Below are 21,946 nucleotides of genomic sequence, written 5' to 3'. Positions count from 1 at the left end.
ACTCAAACTAAACTTTTATATATATTAAAAGAAACTATACTTATCATTATTATGAATCTATCTTAACCTATGGAATCTTTACCTTTTCTGATTTTATAGAAAGAGTTATATACCTAATATATTTAGTATTGAGACTTTTCTGATGTATTCTATTTACTTTGCGTGCACAGGAAGTTCCGAGTTCTGACACGGGTGCTTGAAGAAGCTGGCTATAAAAAGAATTCTATTTAGTCTCGCTTGACTTTGTGAAAGTCTTGAAAGTCTGTAACAACAAATATCTACAATGAGTTCCAACATTGGAATTCTTAAGTCTAATTTAGATAAAGATTTTTATAAGCAAGTGGCAACTAAGGGGTAACATTGAGTCTTTTATTTTGTTGTTTTGGTTGTTTCCCCTTCATAACTATGATGACCATGATCATTTTGTTTTTGCTGTTTCCCTTCATAACTATGATGACCATGATCGTTTACTTTAAAGAAACAAAGTTTTGGCGGGATAATTGCCTAAAATCATTAATGCATATTTTGTCTAGAACAATATTCTACATGACTTAACAAATGTTAACTTGCAGTGACAAGGTTATTAAATATCTTTAATGCCAATAAGTAAAACAAACATCAATATTTTCATTTGGAACATAGTTCATAATTAGTATAAAACTAAAACTTTATTTTTCAACGGGCATATCATCTCATGTGGTAGCTACAAGAGGTGTTTTGTGTCCTGGTCAGTTAAGGGTAGGTGCATTAAATTCTTTCCAAAGAAATTTCAAAACACCACCACTATTGACGAAGAAGGCCACCCGCAGTATAGAAGAATGCAAACAGGAATTGTAATAAAGAAAAAAGACATTGAAATTGATAATGGGTATGTTATTTATTACAGTTGTAATATGCATTGCGACTACAGTAAATTGATACCAATTTGAAAAAGCATAACTTCGTGAAAAAATGAAAGATAACTCAGATATGTTATTTATTACAATTGTAATCTGCAGGTGGCATGTTCTATATTGCAGGTATGTTGTGTCTTACAATCTCACTCTCCTTATGAGGTATCAAGCTCACATTAATGGGGAGTATTGTAACAAGTCCAATGCTATGAAATATTTGTTCAAATATGTCAGCAAAGGTGCAGATCGAGCAATACTTGAAATTTTAAATAAGGACAACGATGCTCAAGTGAAAGAGTCAGTGGACGAGGTAAAGCAATATTATGATTGTCGTTATCTTTCTTTGTGTGAGGCAGCTTGGAGAACATTTTCCTTTACCATACACAAACGATGGTCGTCGGTACAAAAACTAAATTTTCATCTTTCAAATGAATTTTGGTATATTATAATGATGATGAAGACGTTGGTGATGTTCTTGAAAAGAACGGTACAAAATCCACGATGTTTATGGCTTGGTTTGTAACTAATGAGAAAAACTAGGATGGGCAGAATCTAACATACGCTGAATTTCCCAGTAAATTTGTTTATCATAAAAAAGATAGAATCTGGAAACCAAGAAAGAGACGTTTTAAAATTGGTAGACTACGGTATATCCCTTTAGGCATTGGAGAATTATATTACATGAGAATCCTACTAACTATGCAAAAGGGTTGTACATCATATAGAAGTATCAGAACAGTGAAGGGAATAACATATGATACTTTTCAAGAAGCATGCAATCAATTAGAGTTGCTAACAGATGACAAAGAATATATAGATGCAATTAAAGAAGTCTCTGATTTAGCTTACAGAGAATAAATGAGGAAACTCTTTTTAAGAATGATAATGATGAATTCAATCTCAAAACCTAAAGATGTTTGGGACGCATGCTTGCTTCTCTTATCAGAAGTCATTCTACACCATAGAAGGAAAACATTTCATAATCCGGGTATGTAGGTTTTCAAGTTATATTATTAAGATTCGAAATGTTGCTATAATAACATAATTATTGCTTGAGATTTAATATGAATGAAATTAAAAAGTTTAGAAAATCACATTGCGCATGATAATTATGCAAAGTGTGTGAACATCATTAGTTATATTCGACACAGTTAAAAAACATTAGTTAATCTCCCTTCTCGACTGCAGGACTACGAATCGCAGATGCTGATTTGAAAAATTTATGTATCATTGAAATTGAGAAGTTGCTCAAACGAAATGGTAGGTCATTAAATGATTACTCATCTTTGTCATCAGAATATGATGAAGTCCTGTAATTTGACAATAGATTTATTGTCGATGAACTAAACTATGACAAAGATGGATTAAAGGTACAATATGAAGAGTTTCTTAGTATGCTTCCACATGAAAAAAAGTCTGTACATGAAAGGGTTGTCACATCTATGTTGTCAAACTCAGGAGGCTTTTACTTTTTATATGGCTATGGTGGAACCTGAAAGACTTTTATTTGGAACACTTTATCCACATCACTTAGTTCCAGAGGACTAATTGTCCTTAATGGTGCTTCCAGTGGCATAGCATCAATACTCTTGCCAGGAGGCAGAACAACTCATTCTAAATTTTGCATTCCATTAGATGCTACAGAGACCTCAACATGTGATATAAAACAGGGAAGTCTACGAGCAAAGCTTCTTCTTGAAACAAGCCTTATTATATGGGATGAAACTCCAATTTTGAAAAAGTTTTGTTTCGAAGTTCTAGACGTTACACTATGAGATTTAATGAGGTTGAAAAATGAAGACAACGTACATAAACCTTTTGGAGGAAAAGTAGTAATACTTGGAGGTGAGTTTAGACAAATACTAACTGTAATAACTAGAGGAAGCAGACAGGAAGTTGTGGAAGCTACTGTAAACTCTTCATCATTTTGGAAGCATTGCAAAGTTATGAAATTGTCTAAGATTATGCGGCTAACCGCAGCTGAGACGACTGATGAAGCAAAAGAAATCAAAGAGTTTACATATTAGATTCTTAAAATTGAAAACCACAATCATCTTAATTCCGAAGCAGGTGAGTATGATGTTCAAATCTTTCTAGATCTGCTCATCCCAATTAGTCCCAACCCATTAATGGAATTGATTAAATACACATATCCTAACCTTCTGCTTAAAATGTAGGACTTGCAATACTTTCAAGATAGAGAAATATTGACCCCTTCACTGGAGGCAGTTGAAATGATAAACACTTACATGCTTGGCATGGTAGCTGCATCAGAACATGAAAATCTGAGCTCTGACTCTGCCTTGCGATCTGATGAGGATTCTGAAATCCGAGGTGAGTGGTTTACCATAGAATTTTTGAATAGCACTAAAAGTTCAGGAATCTCTAACCACAAACTATTATTGAAAGTTGGTACTCCAATCACTCTTTTGAGATATATGGACCAAGCAGAGGTTTATGCAATGGAACCAGGTTAATTGTGGATGAAGTTGGTGAACATGTTATTCGTGCAACTGTTATCACGGGAACAAATGCTAATCACAAAGTACAGATTTCAAGAAGGAACCAAGTCCATTCTGATTCTAAAGTTCCAATTAAATTCAGAAGAAGACAGTCTCCAATTGTAGTATGCTTTGCGATGACCATAAACAAAAGTCAAGGACAAACACTATCTCAAGTTGGGCTCTTCCTTTCGAGGCCCTTCTTCACTCTTGGTAAGTTATATAGCTGTCTCTAGAGTACGCTCAAGAAAGGGTCTTAAACTTTGTATAATGGATAAGTCGGGCAAAGAACAGACCAATATAGTGTTTAAAGAAGCTTTTGAAAATGTTTTTTTTGGTTTGACACAGGTGTCCTCCTTCGGAGGCAATCGTGTTCGAGCCGGGAACATCCACATCATGGTGGAGCTAACTCTCCCAGCAGGGTTTTTTTCATCCACAAGACTCGAACAAGAGACCTTGCTTAAGTGGAATCAAGCATGTACCACTTGAACCAACCATCAGTTGATAATTTTTGGAAATGTTTGAAATATACAACACAATTTTATTTATTTATTCAATTTTTCTCTTCATATTACACGATTGACTTATTTATAATTTAAAAATTACATATGTATAAAAACTAATTTATTTATTAAAAAATCCAACATAAAATTTCGTGCAGTGCACAGGTTATCGCACTAGTTCAATGCAAGGTTCTTAATTCTTATTTATGAGTATTGAGTTCTAACTATTGGAGGAGGCTGACGTGGAGTACTTAGTTCTTAAAAATAAGAACTAGTTCTTATATAAGCAGTTTTACTTTTTGAGTTCTTAGCATAAAAAATTAATTTTTTCTCTCTCATTCATCAATTTTAGTATTGAATTAGCATTTAAATTTAAATCAAAATTATATGAAAATAAAAAATATTACTACTATAATGATATTTTGAGACCAGATGAATAGTGTTAATAACTAAGAACAAAAAACTCATGGTTGGACCACAATCTGCAAAGAGTTGCTTAAACACATGTGGCAATACGGGCTTACATGAATAGTGCTAAGAACTAAGATCATATGCAATGGTGAGTTGAGAGAGATGTTGAGAGTTGTTGAGGGTTTGTAGTGGTTGTTGAGGATGAGGTGGAGGAGTGAGATGTTGAGAGTGTTCAACAAAGTTGAGAGGGGTGTTTGGTGCACGTGGCGGCTTCTGAATGGTGGAGAGGAGAGATAAGGCAGGAGAGAGAATCTGAGTGGAGATTTTTTGTTTTTAAAAATTTTAAACTGAATTATCTTGTTGAAAAAAAAAAATTGAAATTATTTTTAACCAAAATTCATAACTTTTTTTGCTCTATAAATAGAGACTTGGTTCGTTTGATTTGGACACAGAAAAAAAAAACCAATTTTTTCACCATCTTATTATCTTTCCTCTATAAATTATTGTGTGCTTAGTTTGTTGTCTTCCATTTTTAAGTTAAGGAAATAAAATAAATTATTGTCTATATTTAAAAAAAAATTAAATTGTTAAGTGTTTATTGTTTTAATTTAATTTAAAACAATAATTGTAATTTTATGTAAATAATAAAAATAAAAATATAAAATTAAATAAAAATATGAAATAAAAAAGTGGTGGGGTAGGGTGAGTGGTGGGGTAGGGTGTTGAATGAAAACCATTGGAGTGGGTAATTGTTGAGAGAGTGTTGAATTGGAGAGAGAAGATGATGTGGAGTGTTGGGAAGAGAAAAAGTGGTGTTGAGAGTGTGTAATTTAAACATACCATTGTAAATGATCTAAGAAACTAGCGTTTATTAGTTTTTATTTTTTAGTTGAGAACAAAGAAATGAGTTCTTAACCATTGGAGGTGATGACGTGGAGTTCTTAGTTCTTAAAAATAAGAACTAGGTTCTTTTATAAGAAGTTTTACCTTTTTTAGTTCTTAGCATAAAAAATTAATTTTTTTCTCTCATTAATTGAATTTAAGTATTGTATTAGCATTTAAATTTGAATCAAAATTATATAGAAATAAAAAAATATTAATATAATGGTATTGTGGGTCCGGGTGAATAGTGCTAAGAACTAATAACTCATGGTTGGAACAAAATCTGCAAAGAGTTGCTTAAGCACATGTGGCAGTACGAGCCTACATAAATACTGCTAAGAACTAAGAACTAGCATTGGAGATGCTCTTAGGAGAGCCAAATCAATAGGGAGAGAAAGAGACATATGTTGCCTAAAATGACCCCAACAGTCACAAACGGATTGTTGATGCATTTTTAGGCAATATTTTTTACATGCTGCTTAAACCAGTGTTGTTAAAAGAAAAATAAATATTATAGTAACTATCCTATGGTCTTATTTCTTATAACCTCATTATATAAATTTCTTCCCTCCTCTTTTGGCTCCCCTCTTACTCTAAGAGTTTGATCTTATGGCTGTTGAGAGATAGTGTTTTTTTTTAAATGATGGTTCTGCCGATTTTGTTTATCGCCATGAACTTCATACAGATCCGTTCATGGACTTGGTTTTCAGCTAGAGTAGGTGGGAACAATTTTATATTTTCAGATTGTATCCATGCTTGTAGAGTATATTATAAACTGATTGGTTTGGCCATTTGAGTATGGGCTTATTTGCGCAAGTTCTTGTTTTGTTTATTCTGGAATAGTTGGTAAAGGTTTGGGGCTTTTTCATCAAAATACGTAGAAGGGTGGGTATCCCTTATACTCACTCTTAATAATTTATGAGAAAGTTTGAGTTAAATAACTTATTGTCCAATCACATTAAAGATAAGTGAGTTAAAATTTTTATATTTTATTTATTGATTTATTTATAAAAAATCTTATTGGTCTATGGACTTATGAGTTAGTAACCCACATGAGTCATTTAGACAATCTATTTTCATAATGTAGATAAAATTATATTACTCAATAACATTCGACGACTTTGGGTCTTTGCTGCCAGCTCATAGCTCTATTAAAATTTTCTGCATTTAATTCTCATGATCTTAAAAGCTTGACAATTAGATGCCCTGCTACACTATTTGCAAATGGTTTTGAAGGTTGAGTTGTAATTAAATTGGAACAACTAAATCAGTTTTATGCTTAGGATCTTGTTTGAATATGACAATGAAAATGACGTTGGACTGAATAAAGTTGACTAAAACAATCTATTTAGTAAATGAAAATAGTGTTTCAACTTCCAATAGTTGTGTGAAAGTGATTTTTTTTAAAGCAAAAAATCGTAGCTAGCTAGCTTCCCCATTCCGCGATATGCATTTTTACTTGTTCATCTTTGCATATTGATATATAAAATTACTTGTATAATTCTCAGCTAGGTTAAGTACTCTAGCCGGCGTGGGGCACGATGAACTAAAATATTTTGTATGTGAATCGTTCAAGCAAAAAATAAAGGCTTAATCCAGTTTTTGGTCCCTAACCTTTGGCATAAATATGGCTTTAGTCCCTCGCCGGAGCAAAGGTGGGGATTGGTCCCCAATTTTTTGCAAAATAGTTGGCTTTGATCCTTCCGGCCGGTTGGGTCAACGCCGGAGCTCCGGCAGCCCATGTGGCATGGCCACGTCAATTAATGAGCTGATGTGGATTTTTTTCTTTTTCTTTTAAAATATTAAAAAAATATAATTAAATAAAAATTAAACACAATTTTTTTAATGATGATCTTCCTCATAAAGGTTATGAACTACTAAACTCTTAAGTTCTTTAACAATTATGCAACAACAACTTCATCTCTACATCTGTTCATCTTTATCAACATCAACATCTTCTTTACAACCCAGAATACAACAGAGAGGGAATTACAAGAAGAAAACAGAGACAGAAGTAACAGATAATAGGCTAGAAAAAATGATTAGAACGAAGCCACAAAATTTGAGCATCCAATTGCCCCAAATTACCAACACATATACATCAGGTCCACCAACACTAAATCAACCCCACGAAACAACTCCCACCCAACCAAATACTTGACAACCTTAATATGCTGATAATTCATTGCCACAAATAATCAACCGCAACACCTCAGCTTCATCAACAACGTGAACACCTTCAAGGCCTAGGATCCAAATTAGCAATTTTGTACAACAAACGCCATGAACCACACCTGTAAGAGCCATACGAAATAACCTGCACTTGCTTCCAGTGATTGCAAGTGTACCAGCGGCTGGGAAACCCACTCAAATAAAGAGTACCTGAATTCTCCACATCAACATCTTCTTCTTCACCCCCACCTCCCACGCTCTCTCTCACCCTCACCCCCAACCCCAACCCCAATCTCTTCTCCCTTTCAGAAATTAAAATCCTTCAACCCAAAATCTCAAAACCCAGAAAACAGCCTTAACCTAGAAAACCTGAAGTTGCTGCACCTTCCACATCCCAACCCAGAAAACCACTATTTTCTCTGCCATAGACCAACCCAGATCCAGATCCAGAAACACTTCCCTCACCCAGCTCTCTTCCTTGTCCTCTCACTTTGAACCTAAATCTGATATCAACCCAAAAGCTTAACCTTAGAGCCATATTTGCCTCCAAGCTTTAGAGCTTCCATCTATCTGCCTCTGAATCGTGATCACACACGGTGAAGGCCCAGCTGCTCACCAACCACGTGACCAACACCCCTGTGAAACGAAGACCGACCCAGAAATCGCACCCCAACCCAAAAATCCTCACCCAAAACAAAACCGAGAAGGAAATAGGGAGAGAAAATGATAGGAAGATTGATACATCACGCATGAAGAAGAAAGGATCTAGGGATTTGAAGGTGGTGGTGTGGTTGGGGAGTTCTAGGGTTTAGTTTGGTGAGGGAGAGATTAATTAGTGAGGTTAATTATGTGTTTTTTTAATATTTTAAATGAAAAAGAAAAAAATCCACGTCAGCTCATTAATTGACGTGGCATGGCCACATGGGTCGCCGGAGCTCCGGCGTTGACCCAAACGGCCGGAGGGACCAAAGCCAATCATTTAGCCAAAAACTGGGGACCAACCCCCACCTTTGCTCCGGCGAGGGACTAAAGCCATATTTATGCCAAAGATTGGGGACCAAAAACTGGATTAAGCCAAAAATAAACTCTTCAATGTGCTCAATGGCTTGTGATCACATCCTTCGTCCTCTTATATAAATCATGTTCATATCCTTAGCCAAAGCAATACTAACTTAGCTCAAAGCATCGTAAGTGCATAACAAATGGCTTCTCTTCTCCAATCAATGCTTGTGCTAGTTATGGTCACTTTGGCCACCTTTTCCCATGCAATGCTCACTAGTGATTTCTACAAGAATGTTTGCCCAGAGGCACTGCCAGTCATACGATTAGTCGTTGAAAAAGCAATTGCTCGTGAGCGGCGTGATGGAGCATCCTTGCTGCGTATGCATTTCCACGACTGTTTTGTTAATGTAAGTTGCTGAAGGAAGTTGTAATTGCTGTTCTATATATGCGTGTGTAGGAGAGAAGCTAAGAGTGTGGTGAGAAAAAATACTTAACCTCGGCAAATAAGTAGCATATATATCTAATCTTGATTATATATTGCCTTGTATATATGCATGGTTAGGGTTAAGTTATGATATTTGTTAGGACAATTCTATCTCGTGCATCCGTAAACCATATTTTTACTATGTGTTAACATTTAGTGCATGCTATTTTACAATATGTTTCTTATATATTAAAATTAATATACATATAATTAAGTTCTTTTAACTTGTGAACTATTTTTTTTCTTAATTCACATTATTTTTTTGAAACACTTAATTCACATTAGATAAGGCCAAATAGTATGTAGTATCATAATTTATTGACATATATATTGATTGTGTTCAATTCTTGCAACACACAGGGTTGTGATGGATCAGTTTTGCTGGATGACACCCAGAACTTTATTGGTGAAAAAACAGCCCTGCCAAATAATCATTCATTAAGAGCATTTGACGTTGTTGATGACATTAAAGCTGCGGTTGACAAAGCTTGCAAACGTTCCGTCGTATCATGCGCTGATATTTTAGCTGTTGCTGCTCGTGATTCTATAGCCATAGTAAGTATATTATATATTTTTTTTGAAAACAAGTATATTATATATGCTATAACCAATTCTTTCTTCTAGATAGTTGAGGTGTTTTTAAATAGGCTTAATTACAATTTTAGTCCTGATATTTATAAAAACCACAATTGTAGTCCCTCACCTAATTTAATTACAAGAAAAGTGTCTCACGTTCTCTCTCATTTATAATGTTAGTCCTTCCATCTAATTATTAACGGAGAAGGTTGACAACGCACATGCCTCTCATGTGACCAAGAAAAATGGTTTAACTGCACTTTTGGTCCCCTACTTATACGCATTGTGTAGTTTTTGTCCTTAAAGTTCAAAAGTTACATTAACATTAATAAAAAACCAAAAAAATGATGACTTTTCATCTTCTTTAAAAATTGCATTCAAATTAAAATTTTATTTATTATGCCTGATTATCATTTTCTAAAATATTTATTTAAATTCTTATTTATTAATGTTTTGATAACAATCATAATTGTTTCGCTTTCTATCCTATTTAATTTAAATTGAAATTATTTATTTATAATCCTCTATGTTTTTTCTCGATATTTTTGTATTAGATTGAATGTATTGATTAAAGATATTTTTATTATTCTATATAATATAAACAAATAGAGCACATATATTTTTAATTATTTAAAATTAAAATTTATTTTACTATGCTTGATTATGACTTTATAAATATGTAATTAAATTTTAAGAAGATAAATACTCATCATTTTCTGGTTTTTTCTTTTGATTTTTATTAATTTGAATTTAATTTTTGAACTTTAAGGACCAAAACTGCATAATGTGTATAAGTAGGGAATCAAAAGTGCAGTTAGACCATTTTTCTTGGTGACATGAGAGGCATGTGCGTTGCCACATAAGCCTTCTCCGTTAATAATTAAACGGAAGGGCTAACGTTGCAAACAGAGGGAACGTGATGGACTAGTATTGTAATTAAATTAGGTGAGGGACTAAAATCATGGTTTATGTAAACGTCAAGGGCTAAAATTGCAATTAAGCCTTCTAAATAAGGACCGATGAATCTATGGTTGGTTCGGTTAAAGGTTCAAAACCAATATGTTATTCAAACGGTTAAACTCGTTATGAATATGTCTAACTTGAATGAACCAGCTTTAAACTGGGTGGTCGAACCCCACCTTCCACTCGACCAAACCAGTTTGAATTTCAAACTTTTGAATTACGCGGGAAACAAATTTTGAACGTGGTCAAATTTGATGAAAGTGCTAATTTAAATGAGAAACTATTTTAGCCGAACATTGGAGTAATGATATATACACACATCATCTTTTAAACACTTCATTTCAACCTATTTTTGTTTCTATCTCTCTCCTCTTATTATCTATCACATCTCATACTTTCTCTCTCTTACTTTTTCTTTTCTTTCTATTTCTCTCCTCCTCCACCTCCTTCTACCTTAAAATGAGGTGTGAATAAATCATTTTCCCGAACATTGCCAAAATTTGGAGGAAAATATAATATTAAGAAAAAGATAAAACATAGATAAAGATTCATATGTGCGGTTTTAATTGTTGTCCAATTAAAACAGGATACATAAACGAGATATTGGTTGTTCGAGAAGTTATGACAATAATAAAATATTAAGATAAGTAGCTGAACTTTTTACTAGTCAACAACACACAAAAAAAAAACTACCTTAAATATTGTACTAGCTAAGCTTTATCCAAGCTAATAGTGGGTCGAGAAATTAGTCTCATAACTGTTGAGTGTGACTAGAGCTGTCAATACGGGCCAGCCCGGCCCATATGGGTTAGCCCGTATGGGTTGGGTTGAAAACGGGTTGGGTTGTGTCAACCCGGAGTCTTAACGAACCAAGAAAATATGAACCCAATCCGGCTCGCTACGAACTCGCGGGTTGGCGGGCTAGCTCGCGGGTTGAGTGAAATAAATATAAAAAATTACGAAATTGGATTAGAAATTGTTTAAAATGTTATAAAAATAATTTCAAAAAAATGCTTATAGAAATTGGTATCAACTCATAAAAAAATGTTTATCAACGCAATTATTTTTATCTCACATTTGAAATATAGAAAAAAAATTTAGTTTACAGGATTTAAGAACACAATTATTTTACTGTCAAATTTAAAATGAGATAAATAATATAATAACAATAAATAAAACATAAAAAATTGACTCAAATTAAAAGAAATTAAAATTTTCATTTTTCTATCTAAAATTAATCCCTAAAACTAACATGGAATTAAAGAGATATAAAATAAATTTTTTTTATGAAAAATAACTCTGACCTGACGGGTTGGCTTGTTTGACCCGCGGGTTGGCCCGTCTAACCCACGGGTTAAACGAACCGGGTTGCACTAACTCAAGTTCTTTTCGAGCTGGAATTTAACCAACCCAACCTGGCTCATTTAGCCAACCCGTCGAGCTGGCCCGCGGGTTGGAACCCATATTGACAGCTCTACTTGTGAGGATATCTTAGTTAACACTGAAAGCTAAGCTTTGCCATGAAATAAAATGTACTCTCATAGATTTCTAACCTTGAATCTAAGAGTCAACGACAAGTGTCATAACCATTAGGCCACATGTTGCATTGTATCATTAATTATATATAGGGGAATACTAACTTACTCCCACTTGTTTTTTAGAAGGAGTAAATTAGCATTTAACACCTTTATCTCTTGGACAAAAATAACCTTTCTCTAATGCTTAAAAAGAACTTCACCTACTGGGCAATTAGTAATTGGGCTCTCCCTTATTTATTTATTTCTAAAAACCTGTGTTGCTTTTTGTTTTCTCTCTCATGCTTAACTTTCTTCAAGCTTCCTTCCCCAAGTACATGTCCCACATCTGCAACTTACTTCACCATTTTTTTTAAGAATGCGGTTCATGTTGTCTGTATTGTGTGATGTTTCTTCCCCTTCCATTAGACTTCAACTCCACCCATTCAAAAACATTTCTAGGTTACCATATATTCTTCCTACCACGCTATTTCTTTCTTGTCTTCTCTTCTTAATTCGTGGTAAAAGGAGATGAAAAACAAAAATACTGAGAAGTGGTAAAATGAGATGGAAATAAGAAATTTGTTGTGGCCGTGCGACGAAGAGGAGATGGAACTATGTTGGTGAAGCCATGAAATCTTCTGAGATCTGTGTTGGTTCCTTTAGAAAGAGAGAGAAATTGGGAAAATGTGATAAATGAGGAGAGAGAAATAGAAATTGTTGACTTTAAAAATTATGATAAGAAATTTACATGAAAGCCCTTAACTTTATCTACTTTTAACAATAAAAGGTTGGAGCTTTTTGTCAAAAGAAAAAGGTATTGAGTGCTAACTTACTCCTTCTAAAAAACAAGTGGGAGTAAGTTAACATTCTCCTTATATTTATATATATATATATATATATATATATATATTATCTTCGAGTGAATCGATCCCACCAGTGATACACTAATATGAGTATAACCAGTGACTCATTGACTCAATAGTCCAACTAAGTCGATAATGAGTCTAAGTTTTAGAACACCAGATACAAAAATGATTTTATAATTCTTTTTAACATGTTAATTTCTTAAACAAAATCCCGTTGTTAGTTTAAAATGTGAATAATACACGTACTCACATATTTTGTGTTAATTATTTTTTTATTATAAGAGCGAGATCAAATTTTAGACATCTAATCCTAATACTATGACTTGAACCAATTTTACACTAAAATTTAACTGTTAAGTGAAGACACATAAATCATCTAATATTTTATTTCTAACTTTGATGTATTTCTACTAGTTGGGGGGTCCACACCTTTGGTATAATGTATCATTGGGCAGAAGAGATGCAAGAACTGCAAGCAGGGATGCAGCAAACACCAATATCCCTGCCCCACTTTTCAGTTTCTCACAACTTGTTTCAAATTTTAACTCTCATGGATTGGACCTCAAAGACCTAGTGGCACTCTCCGGTGGCCACACCATTGGCTTTGCCAGGTGCACCACCTTCCGGAACCGGATCTACAATGAAAACAACATAGAGAAAAAATTTGCAGCCTCTTTGAAAAAGAAGTGCCCTGGAAATGGCGGAGACAACAATTTGACACCGTTGGATTCAACTCCTGCAAGGGTTGACACAATGTATTACAAGGAATTGATGTGCAAAAAGGGTCTCCTGCATTCTGATCAAGAGTTGTTCAAAGAAAATGGTAGTGAAAGTGACAAGTTGGTGGAGCTATACAGTACAAACCCGTTTGCTTTTGCTGAAGATTTCAAAGCTTCTATGATCAAGATGAGTAACCTAAAACCTCTTACTGGAAGTCAAGGAGAGGTAAGGTTCAATTGCAGAAAAATTAATTAATACTGTATCTAATTATTTGTCAAGTTACCTGGTGAGTCATATTGTCAACTTTTATCTATTTGTGAATGAATATGTGTGGTTGTCTAAATCACCTCAATAAATATTGTGTAAAATTACTTTAGCCTTTAAGAGACTCAATAATATTTTAACATGTGTCGTGAGTTAGAATTTTCTAAAACACATGTTAAAATATTTGCCTCACTTAAGTTAAGGTAATTTTACTCAAAATAAATATTGAGTGATTTAGAATCTGTTAATGGATTATGTACTATTTCAGTTTCTATATGTGTGGATAATTTCAGATTTAAATAATATTAAACCATAAGGGTCAAAAGGAAATCGGCAAAATCCTATACATGTTGAGTTCTTATTGTACTATGATTTCTATTACATTAAGGGAATTGCTTATTTAGTTTTATGTCAATTTTTGTGGAATATGAGGATAGTGTAAAGCAATCAATTATCCAAAAAATTGAAGTTATATTAGGTAAAAGTTACATGAATGATTTTATATTGTACTTTAAATACTCTCTCACGCAAGAGCTCACTTGGGCTAAAAGCGTGGACAGTGCACATGCTCAATCTACTACATGTGCTAGATTAAACCTCTTTTTATTAGAAGAATTTGGGGGTAAAGATCGAACTCAATACCATATAATCATTAAGACTCTGATACCATGTCAAACAACGAATTGTCCCAAAAGCTTAAGCTATTAGATAAAAACTAAATTATGAATGATTTTATATTACACTTCTAACATATAGTTTTGCGTACGATAGAGATGGAGATGAAACTGCAGGCTATTTCATGGAGTAATAATATTTTATTTTATATAAGAAAGAAGAATATATCGGTTTAAATAATTTTGTTCGTAAGATAGTTATGCAACCGTTTTTTTTATAGGTGACGACGCCGTCAAAAAAAAATGATGTGCAATTAAGAAATCCTAACTAAAAATGTTGATAGAGGAAATTACAAAATGCTTTATTTTCGTTAATGGGAATAAGTGGTATGTAGCGAAAGAATGTGTGCATTATGCAAAAAAAATGCGATGGAGGTTGAGAAGTTTGGATTTGGCTCTTTTAAACCGAGTATTTATCTTAGTGGGTAAAATAAGAATAATCCTATATCCTATCCTACATATCCAAAATTAAAAGTGACAATTCCGATAAGAGTCACTCTTTTATTTTATGTCTTTCTTCATAAGTTTTTTCTCCCATACTATAATTAGTAGGTAGATGATGTCATATTTATATTTTCTCATTTTTTTAGTAGTTTAGATATTAAAAATATTTCATATTTTCAAAAATAATTAATGCATTAGTATTGCATTTAATAGTTATTAATAACATTAGAATAATTAATAAGAGTCAACTGTGACTTTTTTCAAAAATAACTATTATATTAATTTGAAATTTAATGGTTTTAATGACATAAGAATAATTAATAACGTCAATTATTAATTTTCTACCATTATGATGTATGCTGACAATTTTTTAATGATTATGATTATTTTTTATATAAAAAATTTAATTGAATGAACTATCTTACGTTCAAAATGATTTCAAATATGTCATAAAAAAGTTGATATCTTGTAACCAAAAAAATTTGATATAAAATAGTTTTAGAGAATTGATTTGGAAATTAACTCAAAAAAATTGTATTTTATGTTTTCGTAATTACATTTGGAAGATTAAAATGGTCTTATCATATTGATTCGAAACATGACAAATTAGAAAAAAGAGGAAATTAGAATGTAACTAGGATTAGACAAAAAAAACTTAAATAGATGATATACTTATTTAAAAAAGAAAAACGAGAGACAAAATACGAAAACTCTGACAAAGGATCAATACTAGTTATAACTATTTTTTTTTTGCAAGGACAAAAAGAATGAATAAAAAGTAGCATTAGGGATGCTACAACCCAAGTACAAATAAGAGCTAAAAAAAAGAGAAAGAAAAAAAAAAGGCATATAACAAGGCTTGTAAGACCTCTGAACGTAGCAGGTCAAACAAAGCCAAGAACAGCAAAAGAGAAACATAAGTCAAGGACAAGGGCCAGAAAACCAGTAAACTAAATAACCAGCTACAACAGCTCAAAGGAAACATAATAGATTAAGATTGCCAAGTAAATCCTAACCCCAAACACACACTTGGGTTCCAATTCCAGGCATAAGAAGAATAAGAAAAGTCCTTCTTTTTGCATTGAAGCCACTTCCAAGCTTTGAATTTTTCCAATTCCACTACTGTCTCTGAGCTAATGTTCCTTGCATTAAAAACTACTTCATTTCTGTGTGTCCAAATTGCCCAAATAACAGCAAGCCACACTGACCACCAACCTGAGCCTGTGCTTTGAAGAATGACATAACCATGTTGCTCAAAATGGCTTCTTGCATCTTCTGCTTGAACTGTAATCACTCCCAGCCAGCTGTAGATCTTGATCCAAACCTCCCACGCGAATTGGCAAGTGAACAAGAGATGATTCACGTTCTCAACATGATCCTGCCAGAACATGCAATAGCTATTTTCTCCTAAATGGATTATTCCTCTTTTAACTAAATTATCCTTGGTCTGAATTCTATCTAGCAGTACTTTCCAAGCAAAAGCTTGGACATTAGAGGGGGCTGCTAATTTCCAGATTTTTTCAAACACAGCACAGTCTTGAGCCAAGTTATGCCTCATTTGAATATCATATGCCGATTTTACTGTGAAACTACCATCTACAGTTCCCTCCCAGTACCAGAAGTCTTTAGTTCCCCTTTTCAGTATTGAGGAATTAATAATTTGCTCCAAGTCTTGCAGTAGCAACTTCTCCCATTCAAATAACAATCTTCGCCACTTAAGAGTCCACTTCCACTGGTTATTTTCCCACTCTCCCATATCTGCTATCAAGTTATGCTACTGAGTAGAGATGTCAAACAACCTTCAAAACTTACACTTTAGATGCCCCTCATCCTGCACCCATTTCTCTGTCCAGAAATATGTTGCGTCCCCGCATCCCACCCTCTTCCTGATATTCGATTCAAACCACTCCCCTTCTCCTCCACAAACTTCTTTTACGTCCCTCCACCACATCGAATCCCCACTCTCCCTAGCTATCTCATGATTCTGATTAACCTCCCCATATCTCGCAACCAAAACTCTCCTCCATGGCCCACTTTGTCCTTTTACAAGTCGCCAACGCCACTTAGAAATTAAAGAACGATTAAACACCTCTATGTCCTTAATCCCTAAACCCCCTTCTGATTTTGGACGACACACGTTATCCCATCTCACCCAAGCAACTCTCCTTACTCCCTCATCACTCCCCCTGAGAAAGTTTTTCATAATTTGATTGGAAAGGAAAGAGATGCCCTTAGGCATTTTAAAGAAAGAGAGGAAGAAAAGTGGGATTGCCGATAGAACACTTCTAATCAAACAGATCTTACCTCCAAAAGATAATGCCTTGTTCTTCCCAGAGGAAAGTTTCCTTCTCAGCTTCGAAATCAAAGGGTCCCAAGTTGCCTTCTTTCTTGGGTTCGCTCCCACCGGAATCCCAAGGTACACAAAAGGAGTCTCTGTGATTTTACAATTCAACATGCTAGCAAAACGATTGAGGTTTTCCCTACTCATAGAAACTCCTACCAGTTTGCTCTTTGAGAAATTAATCTTGAGGCCGGACATCATCTCAAAGCACCTCAACATACTCTTTATGACCAGCACATTTTGTAGTGAAGGTTCTCCCAAAAACAAGGTGTCATCAGCGAATTGTAAGAGAGAAACTTCTACCCCTTTTTCCCCCACCTTAAACCCTCTAAACAGATTGTTTTTAGTTGCTTCCCGCATCATCCCTGAGAGACCTTCAGCCACCATAAGAAACAAGAAAGGGGCAAGGGGGTCACCCTGCTTAAGTCCTCTCTCCATAAGGAATTCCTCCTTCGGGCTCCCATTAACCAGCACTGAAATGGAAGCTGACTCGATGCAACCTTTCATCCAACTGATCCATTTCGCACAGAAACCCAACCTCTTCAACATATACCATAGGAATTCCCTATTCACTGAGTCATACGCTTTCTCAAAATCCACTTTGAAGATCAAGCAAGCTCTCTTTGACCTTTTAGCCTCATCCAAAACTTCATTAGCTACCAGAACAGAATCCAGCAATTGTCTACCCTCTATAAAAGCTGATTGGTTGTCATCAATGATGCGTCCCATCACCTTTCGTAGACGGATTGCAAGCAACTTTGATACTATCTTGTACATGCTACCAATAAGTGAGATGGGCTTGAAATCCGGCAAGACGGAGGGGTTGTCAACCTTAGGAATGAGGGAGATAAATGAGGCATTCCCTCCCTTAGGCCAAACCCCATTCCTGTGGAAATCCTCTACAACTCTCATAATATCAGACTTTAACACATGCCAGAACGATTTTAGAAAGTGAAAATTGAAGCCATCCGGCCCCGGGCTCCTATCCCCTTCACAACTCCACACTGCATTTCTCACCTCTTCCATATCAAACTTAGCCGTGAGCAAAGCATTAGCCTCCTCTGAGATTGTTCTGAAAAAAACCCCTTCAAGAGACAATTGGGGCCTAGGAGCTTTTTGAAACTTTGATTGAAAAAAGCTCTTAACTTGACCTTTTACCACTATGGGGTCCTCTACCCACTCTCCATCTACCATTAGTCCCCTAAGAGCATTAACTCTTCTCTTCCAGTTCACTAAGCTGTGGAAGTATTTTGTGTTTGAGTCCCCTTCCTTTATCCACTTGTCTCTTGATTTTTGAAAGAGAATAGAGTCGTTGAGTCTAGCCACCTTCTAAAATTCATTTATCAGATCACCCCTTCGGATTAGTTCCTCTTCAATTAGACCCCCCCTCTTCCGCCTTTAGATCCAACACATTGATGCTCTTCACCAATTCTTTACATTTTCTGTCCAAGTCCCCCACTTTCTCCTTGTTCCATTGTTTCAACTCATGTTTTAGCAACTTCAGTTTTTCTTTAAAAACAAAAGCTCCCCACCCTTTAATGGAAAGATTGGACCAAGATGAAGAAACAAACTCTCCAAAAGAGGGATCGAGCAACCAACAATTCCTAGTCTTGAAAGGTTTAGGACCCCAATCCACGTGAGAGCACTTCAAGACTAAGGGACAGTGGTTCGAGACATCCCTTTGAAGGACATATTGAGCACACTCAGGCCAGGTCAAGCTCCAAGGGTAAGACACCAAAAATCTGTCTAGACGACTACTTGCCTTACCGTTTGGTCTTGTCCAAGTGAATTTCCGCCCCACCGCTGGAATATCATCCAGCTCCATAGCGTCAATGAACCCATTGAACTCCTCCATTTCACTAGCTCCTGACACATCCTCACCACGGATCCCCCTTCTCTCCTCTACCCTTCTCACAGAATTGAAGTCTCCTACAAGGCACCAAGGTAAATCGACATACCTCCTTCTCAACTCTCTCAAGTTTTCCCTGAGCTTTCTCTTCTCTCCCAACACATACAGACTGTACACATTTACAATAACACTATCCACTTCCTTCCATTTACCTCGGAGCCAGAGAAAACCCTCCCCCGGCACACACTCCTCTAGACTAAAAATACTAGCTTTCCACACACATAGTAAGCCTCCTGCTCTCTCCCTTGCTGGCACAATCCTCCACTCCATATCATTACCCCCCCCCCCCAAAAAAGATGCACATGTGAATCTACTTACTGCTTCAGCTTTCGTTTCTTGTAAAAGAAGCATATCCACCTCTTCGGAAAGAACCAAGTTCCTCAGGGTCCTTTTTTTTATCCTCCCCCACTAGTTATAACTATTAATAGTGATTATCTACTTTTCTTTTGGTACATCGGAATTTAAATTGCACCCGCCAGAGATTGAACTCTGAACCTTCCCCTCCCAACCCATTTGTCATTCAACACTTACCACTTGAGCTATCATTCGGGGACATTGATTACCTACTTCAAAAAGTCAATAAAATAACTTACTTTTGTTTTTTTAAAAAATAATTATTATATTTACTTTTCTTATACAGTGTTAGTGAGTCCATTCACTATAGAAAAGTTTTTTTTTAAGGTAACTGATTTTATGTGGAGTTCCCACTTCCCAACAAATACCATGATCCAAATTCAAATACTCAATTTAGCTTCAATGGTTTTCAACGTCATTGGATGGTTTCGGATTTCAGCTACTGGGTACAAAGGCTGGGGCAAATAGTAGAACTCTATCAATGGTGGGCCTTTTGAGAAGTCCATTATCTTCAGCAAAAATAGCTAGTCTGACTACATGGTTTCCAACTTACTTTAAAAACTATATGGATTTTGATCAAAGCCAATTAATTGCTAGAGAATGGGCTAATTATGGATACCGAATTTTGTCCAGATCCACTTTTTTAAAACAAAAAAATAAATAAAACACAATAAAGCCTGAACTAATATTTATTTCTTAGCTTACACTAATTTAATATAAACGAAAAAAGGTTTTTTTAAAACTTATTAGAATTTAATAGTAGAAAATAGGAAAAAAGATGAAAGATATTTTCTCATGCTTTTCTCTCTTCACCCACCAATAGGACAAAAGATTTTAGTAGTATTATTCTCAATTTTCAGTAACTCACGCCCCAACTAGCACACACTATATAGTCTGAGTAATGATATATACACACCTTCTTATTTATACACTTCATTTCCACCTATTTTTATTTCTATCTCTCTCCTCTTATCATCTATCACATCTTATACTTTCTCTTTCTTACTTTTTCTTTTCTTCATATCTCTCCCCTCCTCCACCTCTTTCCACCTCAATTTAGAGCTGTGGACAAATAATTATTGATATAGTCTTGACTCCTGATTGATGTTCACCATTATAGCAACGAAACTTACAAAACATTAATGCACACACTAGACAAAAGCACACCACCTCACACATTCTAATCACAATTTCTCTCTTTCGTTCACATATTCACGTACACACACTTTGCAAAAACACCGCCAGTAACTATCGACGATTTTTTCATCGTTAACTAAAGATGGTTTTTTTTCATCGCAAACTTATTGACTTTTTTTTTTGTCGTTAATTACTGAAGGTTTTTTTTATTGCTACTTACCGACGATTTTTTTTGTTGCTAAATTACTGACGAGTTTTTTGTTGTTAATTACTGACGATTTCTCCGTCACTAATTACCGACAGTTTTTACGTTGTTAACTTATCGACGACTTTTTTGTCGCTACTTACAGGTGGTTTTTTCCGTAGCTAACTTACTGACTTATTTTTTTCGTCACTATTTACCAATAGTTTTTACAAAATTTTTTTCCATCGCTACTTACCGACGGCTTTTTTCCGTTGCTACTTACCGACGACTTTTTCTTCGGTAATTAATTTAGTCTACTAAAAAACTCCTTTCGTTGCAACTAAAAATGTCGCAATGACATTCTTATATGCAACAAAAAGAACATTTTGCGCTCTTTAAAATTATCACTATTTATAATTTATACAAAGTGAGAAGAAGAGGAAGATGATGATAAAGTGTACGTAAGATGGTCTGCAAACTATTATTTATAGGTTACCGACGGTTAGCTTATCGACAACTTTTTTCGGGATATTTATATGTTATTGAAAGTTTCGGCTGTTGGTATCTATTTTTTGTAAAGTCCACCAAATATTTGGTTGGTAGAAATTTCAAATTTTTAAATTACTGACGGCATTTTCTGCTGGTAATAAATTTTCAATTTTTTTAAAGCTTGTCAAGATTTTGGTAGGCGCCACTTTCAAATTTTGAAATTACAGATGGCTTTTCCATCGGTAAAACTGTCAGTAATTATTTTTTTCAGATTTTTAAAAGCCCGCCAAGTTATTGTAGGCGACAATTTCAATTTCAAATTTTAAAATTACCAACGGCTTTTATAGTCGGTAAAACCATCGATAATGATTTTTTGAATTTTTAAAGTCCGCCAAGTTATTGGTAGACGTCAATTTCAAAATTTGAAATTACCGATAGTTTTTTCCGTCGGTAGTTTGGTGGTAACACGACTTGACATCTAAAGCAAAAAATATACAAGAATGAACATCTTTGAGTGATCCCTATACGGGTGGGTGGGTCTTCTTTGAGTGATCCATATGTTGGGAGGCATAATATTAAATTTTGGGCTTAAGTCACGTGGCATGTAAGAACAAAAAAGGAAAAGTCATATCAGCCCCGCCGTTAGTTTTCTAACGTCAA

General features: G+C 34.7%; 3 protein-coding genes across 3 annotated transcripts; 2 read left to right on the top strand and 1 right to left on the bottom strand.

Annotated features, from left to right (window-relative positions):
* The first annotated feature begins 864 nt into the window (after window positions 1–864).
* On the top strand, window positions 865–3,370 carry LOC130725121 (uncharacterized). Its single transcript, XM_057576374.1, has 5 exons — window positions 865–868; window positions 999–1,019; window positions 1,133–1,203; window positions 2,874–2,963; window positions 3,071–3,370. Exons 1-5 carry the CDS (start codon window positions 865–867, stop codon window positions 3,368–3,370), a joined length of 486 nt encoding a protein of 161 aa, XP_057432357.1.
* A 5,193-nt stretch (window positions 3,371–8,563) lies between these two features.
* LOC130721960 (peroxidase RIP1-like) lies at window positions 8,564–14,078 on the top strand. Its single transcript, XM_057572546.1, has 3 exons — window positions 8,564–8,771; window positions 9,209–9,403; window positions 13,185–14,078. The coding sequence occupies exons 1-3, from the start codon at window positions 8,565–8,567 to the stop codon at window positions 13,743–13,745; spliced, it is 963 nt and encodes a 320-aa protein (XP_057428529.1). The 5' UTR covers window position 8,564; the 3' UTR covers window positions 13,746–14,078.
* Window positions 14,079–18,585: 4,507 nt separating this feature from the next.
* Window positions 18,586–19,392, bottom strand: LOC130725120 (uncharacterized). The gene has a single exon (XM_057576372.1). It carries the CDS (start codon window positions 19,390–19,392, stop codon window positions 18,586–18,588), a length of 807 nt encoding a protein of 268 aa, XP_057432355.1.
* Between the last annotated feature and the right edge of the window lie 2,554 nt (window positions 19,393–21,946).

Source organism: Lotus japonicus, chromosome 6 (genome assembly GCF_012489685.1).
Source record: "Lotus japonicus ecotype B-129 chromosome 6, LjGifu_v1.2".
NCBI classification, from domain to species: domain Eukaryota; kingdom Viridiplantae; phylum Streptophyta; class Magnoliopsida; order Fabales; family Fabaceae; genus Lotus; species Lotus japonicus.
This window is presented reverse-complemented; position numbering and strand designations above follow the sequence as displayed.

Coding starts and splice junctions, on each gene's coding strand:
- LOC130725120 (XM_057576372.1), bottom strand. CDS start 19,392: ATGGAGTGGAGGATTGTGCCAGCAAGGGAGAGAGCAGGAGGCTTACTA.
- LOC130721960 (XM_057572546.1), top strand. CDS start 8,565: ATGGCTTCTCTTCTCCAATCAATGCTTGTGCTAGTTATGGTCACTTTG. Junction 8,772..9,208: donor TCCACGACTGTTTTGTTAAT/GTAAGTTGCTGA, acceptor TGCAACACACAG/GGTTGTGATGGATCAGTTTT. Junction 9,404..13,184: donor CTCGTGATTCTATAGCCATA/GTAAGTATATTA, acceptor TATTTCTACTAG/TTGGGGGGTCCACACCTTTG.
- LOC130725121 (XM_057576374.1), top strand. Junction 1,020..1,132: donor TGGCATGTTCTATATTGCAG/GTATGTTGTGTC, acceptor ATGTCAGCAAAG/GTGCAGATCGAGCAATACTT. Junction 2,964..3,070: donor TCATCTTAATTCCGAAGCAG/GTGAGTATGATG, acceptor CTTAAAATGTAG/GACTTGCAATACTTTCAAGA.